Genomic DNA, 12,042 nt, shown 5'->3' on the forward strand with positions numbered 1-12,042 from the left:
TCCTCCCTGCCCCCATAACAGATTCTGGCTACGCCCCTGTGTGTGATGGAAGAATGTAGTCGAGAGAGAGAGAGAGAGAGAGAGAGAGAGAGTGAGAGAAAGAGAGAGAGAGGTAAGGGCAGGTGTGTTTTGCTTAAGTGTACGGGTGTGGGATGGGATTATTGTGTGTGCGGTGAGAGAGAGAGAGAGAGAGAGAGAGAGAGAGAGAGTGATAGAAAGAGAGAGAGTGAGAGAAAGAGAGAGAGAGAGGTAAGGGCAGGTGTGTGTGTTTTGCTTAAGTGTACAGGTGTGGGATGGGATTATTGTGTGTGCGGTGAGAGAGAGAGAGAGGTGAGGGCAGGCGTGTTTTACTTAAGTGTACAGGTATGGGATGGGATTATTGTGTGTGGTGAGAGAGAGAGAGAGAGAGAGAGAGAGAGAGAGAGAGAGAGAGAGGGAGAACAGTGAATTACAGTACAAGACATGAAAGAACGAAAAGAAATAAGGAACAGAATGAATAAGATAGTGAAGTGGGTAATATGAGTGATGGTAGTGACGCCAGTAATGAGAATAAGTGAGTAAGGAGGTGATGCGAGAAGTGAGGAGAGTGAAGTAAGTGAATCGAGTGAGGAGAAAGGAAAATGCGAGTGGAAGAAGAGTGTAGTAAGTGAGGAGAAAGGAAATTGTTGGGAAGGAGTGAAGAGAGTGACTGCAGTAGGGATTGAGTGCATGAAGTGAGGAGTGGAGTGTGTGAGACGAGTTAATGATGAGAGTGAAGCAGCTGTACAGTAATTAAACAGGTGAGGAAAGTGAGGAAGTTCAATACTGTAAGGAGAGTGAAGAAAGTGAGGTGAGAGTGAACAGAACAGAGAATGGGTGAAGTAAGTAAGAAAAAAGTAAGGACTGTGAAGATAATGCAGCAAGTAAAGAGAGTAAGGGGAGAATGAAGCAAGAATGAGAAACGTTGATGAAATGAGAGTGAAGCGATCGAGCAACAGCTGAATGAGTCGAGTGGGAAAAGAGTGAAGGGGGCAGAGTGAAGCCAGCATCATGACCAGGGGCCCACAGACTGCATCACCTTTAACAGCTGGGGTACCTGATGGTGAGGGGGAGGGGTCACTACCATCTTACCCTCCATGCCCCTCCCTCACCCCACCCCACCCCTCCTACCCCCCTCCCACCTCCCCATTCACCTCCAATGACTCCCACACGCACTGACTTTTCCCACCACTCCTATCTCTCTCTCTCTCTCTCTCTCTCTCTCTCTCTCTCTCTCTCTCTCTCTCTCACACACACACACACACACACACACACACACAACCAGGCTGCATCTAATTTCTTAACGCGTTGCTTTGACTTCCTCTCACCCTCGTTTCTCTCCCTTCCATTACCATGTCCTCTTCTCATGTTTCTTCGTTCATCTCCACACCATCTTTCCTGTCTTTATTTTCATTCTCTCTCTCTCTCTCTCTCTCACCCATAACTATGGCTCACTCAGTCATGACTTTGGCACTGACATTCCCCATCAATATCATCACCATCATCATCATCATCATCGTCATCATCATCATCATCATAATAATAGTAATAATGAGAGTAGTAGTAGTAGTAGTAGTAATTACTACTACTACTACTACTACTACTACTACTACTACCACCACCACCACCACCACCACCACCACCACCACCACCACCACCACCACCACCACCACCACCACCACCACCACCATTTCTGCTGTTATTATTATTATAAACCAGTTTATATTTTCATCAGTAGGGTGAGTAAAATCCAAAAACAAGAGAAAGTAAAATAGCAAAGCAGCAGAACTATCAACAAAGCGTTTATCCAAAAATGACCACACCTCCATTCACCCACCATTCACTCCATGGAAATTCCCGCCTCCCCAACAACTCCCAAATTCATATTCAGATTTCCTGGTAATTTTCGCATTCCCTCACACTTTCAAAGCTGCCTGATTCTCACTCCCACACTCGGCCATTCCCCCTTCCCTCGTTTATCCAGGTTCTCCTTCTCTCCACATCATTTTCCTCCACTGCTTCCCCCCCCCCTCTTTTTTTTTTTTTTTCATTTTTGGCCATGCATTTCCTCTAAGTGTACATTCATACTTAGAATTTCGCACAACACATCGTCATCCATACTCACACGTTTGCCATCGCTGTATACGCTCAGACACACACACACACACACACACACACACACACACACACACACACACACACACACACACACACACACACACACACACACACACACACACACACACACACACACACACACACACACACACACACACACACACACACATTTGCATTTCATTCACACACACACACTCTTCATCCATACCCAACCACATATTCCTCACATTCACCCACACCCATACCCATCCACCCACGCGCACTCACTCTTCCACACACACCCCTGCCCACTGTCTGACGCAACACACACACACACACACACACACACACACACACACACACACACACACACACACACACACACACACACACACACACACACACACACACACACACACACACACACACACACACACACACACACACACACACACTGAGGACACCACCAACGCACGTCCCCAACAATATTATATTAGGGAGAGAGAGAGAGAGAGAGAGAGAGAGAGAGAGAGAGAGAGAGAGAGAGAGAAGAGGGGAGGGAGGGAGGGAGAGAAGCGGAGGTAGGAAGGAAGGAAGCGTAATACCTTCCTGAGCACCCGAGGCACGATAAGTCATCATGGAAAGTGGCTGAGATGGAGACAGGTGGATTGATTTGCAGAGAGAGAGAGAAAGAGAGAGAGAGAGAGAGAGTAAAGCTTACGTCTTTACTAGGTGGCCTGGTCTTAGAATTAATATGAAGATTTACCCTCCTACCGCCATCCTATTCTGCCTGCTGACTCCTCCTCCCTTTCACATCCCTTTTCCACTCCTTCCCTCACATCTCCTCCCATCCCTCATTCTCACCCTTCTCATTTTCACTTTCCCACCCTCTCCATGAAACCTCCTTCCAACCAGCTTCCTTCCTTCTTTCTCCCCCTCCCAGTCCCATCCTCTTCCCTGACTCTTTCATGCCCTCCTTCCTTCCTTCCCTCCCCTTCCACCACCCGGCCACCCTGCTCGTATCCAGAAATGAAATACGAACCTCGAGCGTAAATTCGGAGGTTGGATGTCGTAGCTTGGGTGGAGACAGGGATTCAGCAAAACCAGAATGTCTGCCTTATCGACCCCCGTGTAGTTGAAAAGCGCTAATCTACCCTGTCATCCACCACTTTTTCTCCCGCCACACCAAGCCTTCTCATTTATTTTGACCATCCCCGTCAAACAGACCAGGAGAGGCATGGGTTCGAATTATGAATGATCTGAACCAATCTGCAGGATAAACGAATCTCAATTGCAACTTGCCGTAACAGATTTTTTCTTTTTTTCGCATTATTTTTCTCTCTAGTTTGTGAAGTGCCCGGTACGTGTGAATAAATCAAGACCAAAGAACAATCTAGCAGTCTACAGTAATTCTAATACACAACTGAAGCCCAGGAAAGTTTGTGAATGTAGAACCAGATTTTATCGTAGTGGATGTGACCTGAAGTGCTGCGGGTGAACTTGAATGGAGGTAATTGTTCCTGTGTGGAGGTAATGACTCTGAGTGTCCTTCATTTGATCTGACTGAGTTGGACTGGATGAGATGGATCTGAATGGACACTAAAAGATCGGAATGGATATGTGAATCCGGATGACCCTTAGCTGACCGTAATGAGCCCCAAATAACCTAATTGTAGGTAACTACATTCTGTTCTATTGTTTCATTTATTTTATTCTGTTGTGTCACCGATTCTGTTTTAGTGCTTCATCTATGCTATTATATTGCTTCATCTGTTATTATATAGCTTCATCAATTCGATTTTATTGCATCATCTGTTCTAGTCTATTGTTTCATCTTTTTTTTATTTTATTACTTCATCTATTCTGTTATATTACATCATCCTCTATTGTTTCAACAAGAGCGTAGGGCCGGGCCTGACCTGAAACTGAAATATACCTAAATTGCTCTGACAGGGTTTAAAAGAATGGATGCAACAGTAGCTGATCGAAGTAGCCTGGAGTGACCGCTGGATTGAATACCTGTTTAGTTCGCGCAGGATAATCGTAGATCCTTTCGACTGTTGTTCATCTGACGGCAGTGCTGACTGAGGGTTTTGCCAAGTGACGCTTTGTTGGTAGTTGGAAATGCTGATACGACACTGGTACGAGGTCAACGAATGTGCTTTTTTAAGGATGATAATGGTAATGATAATGATGATGAGGAGGAGGAAGAGGAGGGTGTGAGATATTTTTGGTGAAATATGATATGGCATAAAAAAGGGTTTATAGAGAGATAAAAAGGGTTCTTTTTATGATGGACCAATTAGACAAAATGCCAGACGATTTTATTCAGCTTGACAACCAAATGACTAAGGTTAGATCAGAGAGAGAGAGAGAGAGAGAGAGAGAGAACCCTTAAGACGAGCTGGTGAAGTTAGAAATGCCACGTATCTCTCATCTTGTTATTTCCCCGCCTCCATCTCCTCTCCTCAACTTCCTCTTCGTTCCTTCCTTTCTTCCTAATCTCATCTTCTTTCTCTGCCTCTCTTCCCTGCCTTTCCTTCTTTTCTCTCTTTCTTCCATGCCCCTCTCCATTTCCTGTCTCCCCTTCCCTCCTCTCCATGGCCCTCCCGTTCCTTTCCTTTGTTCCTTTGTTACTTCCAAACCCTTGTACCACTTTTTCCTCATTTACCTTCCTTACCTTTCATTCTTTTTCCTCTTTACTTCCTCCAAATCATTCTTCCTGTCCTGTCTTCTAACTTCTTTTGTCTCACAATCTTTCATATTAGCCATCTTTTGTATTTTCTTCCATTCTTCTTCACTTCTACCTATCCTATCTCTTTTCTCTCCTCTCGTCTCTTCTCCTCTCCATCTCACCTCCCTATCTTTCATCCTTATTTCTTATTTTACTCCTTCTCTTCCTGCATCCTTCCTCTCATCCGTCTTTCTTCCCTACCTTTCCTCTTCATTTCTTATCTTATTCCTTCATTTTCCGCTTCCTCCTTCTCCTCCTCGTCAGATCTCGCCAATTCTCGATGAGTCACGCTGCCGGCGAGATTTAATGAGGAGCTGCCTAGGCCATTTTTCAGTCAAGCAGGCACTTCCTTTTTCATTATATATTTTACTTCCTTTTTTTTTTTTTTACTCTAACTGTTCTCTCGAAAATAGTATAATTGCAGTATAAACATGAATATGAATATGACATTTTAAAGCACCTTATTCGTCATACCCAGCGCAGTAATGGAAGTGTAGTTTATTTTAGTTTTTTAGACATACCGGTTTATATATTATTTTGTTTCTCATTTACAGGGCATTTTTGGATGGATCATAGACGTTATGAATATTTTATCATTAATTTATGATGGAGGCTTTTAGGTCTCATCAATGTACGTAGGAGAGCTGTTACATGCTGTGGTGTGTGTGTGTGTGTGTGTGTGTGTGTGTGTGTGTGTGTGTGTGTGTGTGTGTGTGTGTGTGTGTGTGTATGTGTGTGTGTGTGTTCCTGGCATCTCACTTCCACACCACACAACACCATCTTGAAAAATGGTGACATAGTAATCAAACAGTCCGGACCATTCATTTTTGTGTCACACGCCCAAACAGGCAGAGATATATATATATATATATATATATATATATATATATATATATAGAGAGAGAGAGAGAGAGAGAGAGAGAGAGAGATGGGGTAGGGGTAGCGTGTGTGGGGGGGTAGGGGTATGAGTGAGTGTGGGGGAGAAGTGGGGGGGGACAGTGATGTTGCCCAATAGAGGTGAGTGCTTGCAGACGGAGGGGGGGAGGGGCACACTGACGGCGCCGTGAAAGCAAAGCAGGTAGGCGGTCAGAGAGGCGAGAGGTAGGCAGGTAAGCAGGCAGAGAGAAACAGGGCGTAAGTTGATAGGTATGTAGGAAGGAAAGAGGTCAGTAGGTAGGCAGGTGAGGAAGCAGAGAGAGACAGGGTGTAGGTAGGTTGCTAAGTAGGAAAGCGAGCAGGTGCGCAGATGTACGGGTACGTAGGATAAGTAGATAGGTAAACCCTGTAACAGGCTAAAGATAGATAGGCAGATAGGCATGCAGGTAATCAGCAGCGGGAAGGCAGGCAGTGGGCAGGGAAACAGAACTTCAGGCAGGGTGGAAAAAATGAAGGCAGGAATGTAGATAGAAAAGCAGGAAAGCAGACAGGTTGGCAGAAAAGAAAAAAAAAAAAAGCAGGCAAGTAGACAGAAAAAAGCAGGCAGGTAAGCAGAGAAGCAGGAGGGAAGGAAAGTAGGCAAAGAAACAGGAAGGTAGGCACGGTAGAAGATGGGCTAGCAAGTTAAAGGGAGGTAAGATGAAGGTTGGTAGATGAACAGGAAGGCAGTCAGTATGGAGGGAGATAGGCTGGAGGTAGGCAGGACTGAGGCAGACAGGTAGGCAGAAGACCAACAAGTCGGACATGGAGGTCACCCAGCAGATAAAACAGACCCATCCAAGCAGTAATGTCTCGTAAATGTATGTTAATTATCTCATTACTCGTGCCTTAATGATGCTTGCCGACCTACTTGTTATAGAGCATGACTCGTATTGCTCTCTCTCTCTCTCTCTCTCTCTCTCTCTCTCTCTCTCTCTCTCTCTCTCTCTCTCTCTATCTATCTCTGTATATACTGTATATATATATATATATATATATATATATATATATATATATATATATATCTTTCTGTCAGTGTCTGTCTGTATTTTTATCTATCTGTATTTATCTATCTGCTTGTCTATCTATTTATCTATATGTCTATCTGTCTATCCGTCTATCTATCTGTCTATCTCTCTGTCTGTCTATCTGTCTATCTATCTCTGTTTATCTGTCTATCTGTCTGCCAATCTATCTATCTGTGTGTTTGTCTGTATCTATCTTTCTGTCTATCTGTCTATTTGTTTGTCAGTCTTTGTGTGTGTCTGTCTTTGTATGTAATTAAGTAGGCTATGTGTGTGTGTATGTACGTATGTATCCTTACATAGCACTCTTCTAGTCTGCTTCGCCTCCAGCTTTCTGAAAAATAGGACAGACATTTCCAAAAGTTCGTATCCTGTCTTCTTTCCTGACCCCCTAACTTCTCTGTTTACCTCCCCGTAGCCCTCAGTCTCCTCTCTGCTTGTTTCCCAGTCACTTGCCTCCACATTCATTTAAAAAAAAAAAAAAAAAAAAAAAAAAAAGCCACAAACTTATGCTGTCACTGTTACGAGACCCCCAGTCCAGATGTGTTGATCCCCGAAATGTCTTCTCTTACCTTTTCTGTCAAATTTTGCGTATCTTCTTCTTCACCCATATCTATCCACCCTATCCCCCCTCAAACCTCCCTCTGCATCTCCACATAATCCGCCACAAGTTCTGGCCTCCACTCCCTTTCCTTAATAGCCTGCAAGATGACCAACATACAGAAGTCCCTTTCAGTCTTTGGACGGTAATTAACTCTTTAACTTCCTTGTCCACAGCAGTCTACCCGCTCCCCTCCACCCCATTGGTCTCAAAGCTCCACATCCACCTTCATATAAACCTCCTTGTTCATCTCTTCTTTCTCTAAGTTCATCCAATATTAAAGGACCAGCATCCAGAGTCAGATTTAGTCCTCAGTCATTATTGATCCGCATAAATAACTTCTTCACACTATTCTGTCCACCTCATCCATATCCTTCCACCTTATCAAGTACCGCATAATCTGCCACAAAGCTTTCTGTTCTCATCCATGAGTCTCCTCGTTTTTCTTTCCATTTCTACCTCTCCAGTCTTCTTTATCCATTGGTCCACCCATATCTAACCTCCCTGTCAAACCCCCTCAGAACCTGCTACAAGTCCACGCCTCCGCACCATTCTTGGAATACAAGGCGGCCTGCATTCATGAGTCTTTCTCTCATTTCAGTCATCAGTGGTTTATCTAAATTTCAGCTCTGCTAATATTTATCCGTTTCTGTTTACCCCATCCATCTCTAACCACCCTATTCATACCCCAACAGAACCTGCTACAAGCCCACGCCGCCGCCCCACTGCCGGAATACAAGACGGCCAGCATCCAGAAGTCTCGTTTCATCCTCACCCACTACGGGATGCTCAAGACGTGCTGGGACCTGGTCATACTGCTGGCTACCTTCTACGTGGCCGTCACCGTGCCCTACAACGCCGCCTTCCTCGTGGAGCAGGATGTTAAGGACAAGGCCACCCTAGTACCCGACGTGGTGGTGGAGGTCCTCTTCTTTGTCGGTAAGTAGAGAGAAAGAGAGAGAGAGAGAAAATGGTATGCCTTTTAAGCTGAGTGAGAGAGAAACAAACCGAGATCCATTTTAGTTGATAAAAAGAGGGAGACAAGGGGAGCAAGGAGAGAAAGAGTAAGCAGACTTTTCATATTCGGTATCTGTCAGCCTTCAATGGGTAGCAAAATATATTTAGATTTTAATTATTCATGTCCCAGTGAGATCAGAGGGCCTTGCACTGGAAATTGGGTCAAGATGATGATGATGATTTATAATAGTGGTGGTGATGATGATGATGATGATGATGATGATGATGATAACTGTTATGATGAGCCTGATTTAATGATGATGATTGGTTGTGTTGATTGATGAAAGCATGGTGATGATTATAATCTTTAATACTCGGAAAAAACTTTGCGTTTTGTGTGTGATCTTACTGGGGCGTTGAGTAATATCTAGTTATGCATATGACAGTTTTTAATGACTAGAAGAATTAGGGGCGCAACTACTAGGGGGCTTGGAGGGCTTAGGCCCCCCAGCCAGACCCTTGCCCCCCCCCCAGTGGCCCCCCCCATTTGAATATTTTCCTTTTTTATGTAATACAGTGTGCAGCTGTTTTCTTTACACATTTGGGGAAATTTTTCTAGATACCATTTCACTTTCCAGTGGATAAAGCTTTGTATAGCATTGTACTTTTAATTAATTTAACATCTTGGTGTGATATTGTTTGATTTTATTATGCGGTGAAAATTAACATACAATATACTTTTCCTCACTCTCTCCTATGGTGACAAAGAAAATGTTAGTCCTAAAAACCCTTAATATCGGTAAGGGAAAAAGGGTCTAATCAGCTGACCTGTCCACCTTATGTTTACCGTAGACTCCCAGGACGAGGTAGTTAGTGAGATTTTATTTTTTCGAGGTCAGTAGGGATTTCACAAAGTGTGTGCTGTATATCCTGATGGTTATTACCTATGGATTATGATATTAAGGGACTAAATGGCAAAATCTTAACTGTATAAACCTATAGTTGATTTAGATTGTGTGTTTCCAGAATTTGGTGTTGGTGACAGTTGGTCGCTGTCAGCTACTCATTCTGCAGTTTTTTAGCATTCCAGCATTACTATCTGTGGGTGACTCTACACTGAGTGACAAGCCAAATGGTTTCCGTTACACCAGGAGACCATTTACTATGCTGGATGTTAACCATATAACCAAGTTATGGTGCTTGGTGGTTTAGTGGGCAATTAAGGCGCTCCACTCGGATTGAGCCAGTGCAGGTTTATATCCAAGGGTTGCGTGGGGTTTACTGCTCACGTAATGCCACCCAGGGATGAGGGAGGATGGTCACTCTCATCTTAAAATGTCAGGACCAGCTTCCTTAACCCAAGGCTCCTACGTGCCTCATGGGGCAACACTGGATTAGATGATGAATGAATCAATTAATTAATTAGAAATGTTTATAGCTGCAGTGTGCGTATTTACAGGTCCAAGGTTTTTAAGTCCATGAACATAATACATTACACAAGGTACAGTAAGATGTTATTTTGAAAGATTCTGTGCATGTATGCCTGGATGAATATTGTTGCATATTAACTGGAAATGTTTGTTGGTGCAGTGTGCATATTTGCCACAATTCCTAGGTTTTTCAGTCCTTCAACATATACATTACACAAGTTACAGTAATATGTTATTTTGAAAGATTGTATGCCTTTATTTTATATTATTTTTGTTGCAATATCCTCAGTGTTCCTCACCTGTGCTCTTCAAGTAACCTGTGTAATAAATAAGCATACCAAACGTTGTTTGTAATGGTAATACATGTATAATAAAATGTGTATAATACTGTGTATATGTTCAAAGACAATAGTGTGACCTAGATCACAGTAACGCCTTTAAAGACCGTTTTATTTTAGTCTGTGGGTTTTAATGTTTAACAAATTAGTTCGAAGTCGAAAAGTCTCAAAAGCAACGCCCTCCCCGGACCCCCCCCCCCAAATGAAGGCCTGGCCCTCTTTTGGCCCCCCACAAATGAAAACTCAGTTATGCCACTGAGAAGAATGTCACTGTTACTTACTATTACATTTTTGGTACGGTACTATGCAAGATATTTAAAAAATCTCTGTGCAATACAGAATTCAAGATTTGTTAGTGTAAGGTGTGGTAGCATGAAATGTGGCAACGTGAAATGTGGCAGTGTGTGATATGGCATTATGAAATGTGTCGTTTGTGTGTGTGTGTGTGTGTGTGTGTGTGTGTGTGTGTGTGTGTGTGTGTGTGTGTGTGTGTGTGTGTGTGCTTTGACAATATGTTGTATCAGAGTGATGCTACCTCCAAACGGCTGTATTCAGCTCAGAGAACACCTTTGGTAGTGAATGGGGTAAGTCACCTTATGGGATCCCTCGTCAGTGTTCAGTAGGATCATTCTTATATTTCGTTTTTATTTTATTCTTGCTACCTCCAGGCAGTTTTATTCTATTAATGGGAGACCATTCATACTGCAGAAATTAAATCATTTTCTTTTCTTTGGTCCCTTTCTTTAATTCTGGCCAATCACTTTCAGTTGTTATTCCCTTATCATGTGTTCTTGCTATTCCCCTTCGAAAATTCAGTTTCTCCAATCACACTCCTGCGTTAATGTAGTGAGGTCCTTCTCGTTCATTAGTCCTCTTTCTTCTTATCTCCTCTTTCTCCTACTCTCCCTCTTTCCGTTCCTCTCCACCTAATTCCTTCCATTAGCCACTAAGAAACTTCATTCAGGAAGAAAGGGAAAGTTGGAGAGACGCGTTCATGTGTGCATACCTACAGTACTTACATGGTTCACATACATGCATGTACGCTGGAGGTCCTTCGAAAGAGATATACGCCCACGTTTATGTGGACATGGTTGTGGGGTAGTGTTCACCTACGTTAATACGTTTATACTCCGGCATATCTTTAGCTCTGCCTTTGCTTGTAATAATGTCGACCACGTACACATGCGCACATGCATGTACAGATGCACTAATTTACGCGTAGATGTAGGTTCATTGCTTCGTACTCACGCACATATGCTTATATACACATACTCACTGACGTTCAGGTACATATACAGTTACACTTATGTGCACAATGACTTTAAACACACACACACACACACACACACACACACACACACACACACACACACACACACACACACACACACACACACACACACACACACACACACACACACACACACACACACACACACACACACACACACACACACACCAAACTTAGCCAATTACTGGAGTGTTGGTGGTCATTAAAAGCTGTTGGGTCCCAGGGCCGCCATACGGTACCATTGTCCCCACACCACCACCATCACACTACCATTAAAACCACACAATTGTTCTATTCCACCACAGTTTCCTACTAACATTAACACCAGCACTACCATTAATACCAATACTAATACTACCATTAATGCGAACACACCCACTTTTATGCTACCATTAATACCAGCACTCTAACTCTTATGCTGCCATTATTATCAGCACGCATCTACTACAATAATAATACCACCACTCTAATACTACCATTAATACCAGCATTCTCATACTTCTTTCAGTATCACCACTCTTCTGCTACCATTAACACCAGGAGTCTCTCATATTACCATTAATACCAGCACGTGTACAATTAATACCACTATTCTAATACTACCATTAATACTAGCACCTTCACACCACCATTGTT

General features: G+C 43.2%; 1 protein-coding gene across 1 annotated transcript in view; it reads left to right on the plus strand.

Annotated features, from left to right (window-relative positions):
- Window positions 1-12,042, plus strand: part of Elk (Eag-like K[+] channel) — a 113,865-nt gene that overhangs the window by 49,126 nt on the left and 52,697 nt on the right. The window contains exon 6 of the mRNA XM_080282832.1: window positions 8,086-8,329. Within this exon, the coding sequence (XP_080138958.1) occupies window positions 8,086-8,329 (244 nt within the window). The remainder of the gene's footprint in view (window positions 1-8,085; window positions 8,330-12,042) is intronic.

The sequence above is a fragment of the Coenobita brevimanus genome, chromosome 94 (assembly GCF_032717465.1).
Source record: "Coenobita brevimanus isolate Jiangsu-jjx chromosome 94, ASM3271746v2, whole genome shotgun sequence".
Taxonomy (NCBI): domain Eukaryota; kingdom Metazoa; phylum Arthropoda; class Malacostraca; order Decapoda; family Coenobitidae; genus Coenobita; species Coenobita brevimanus.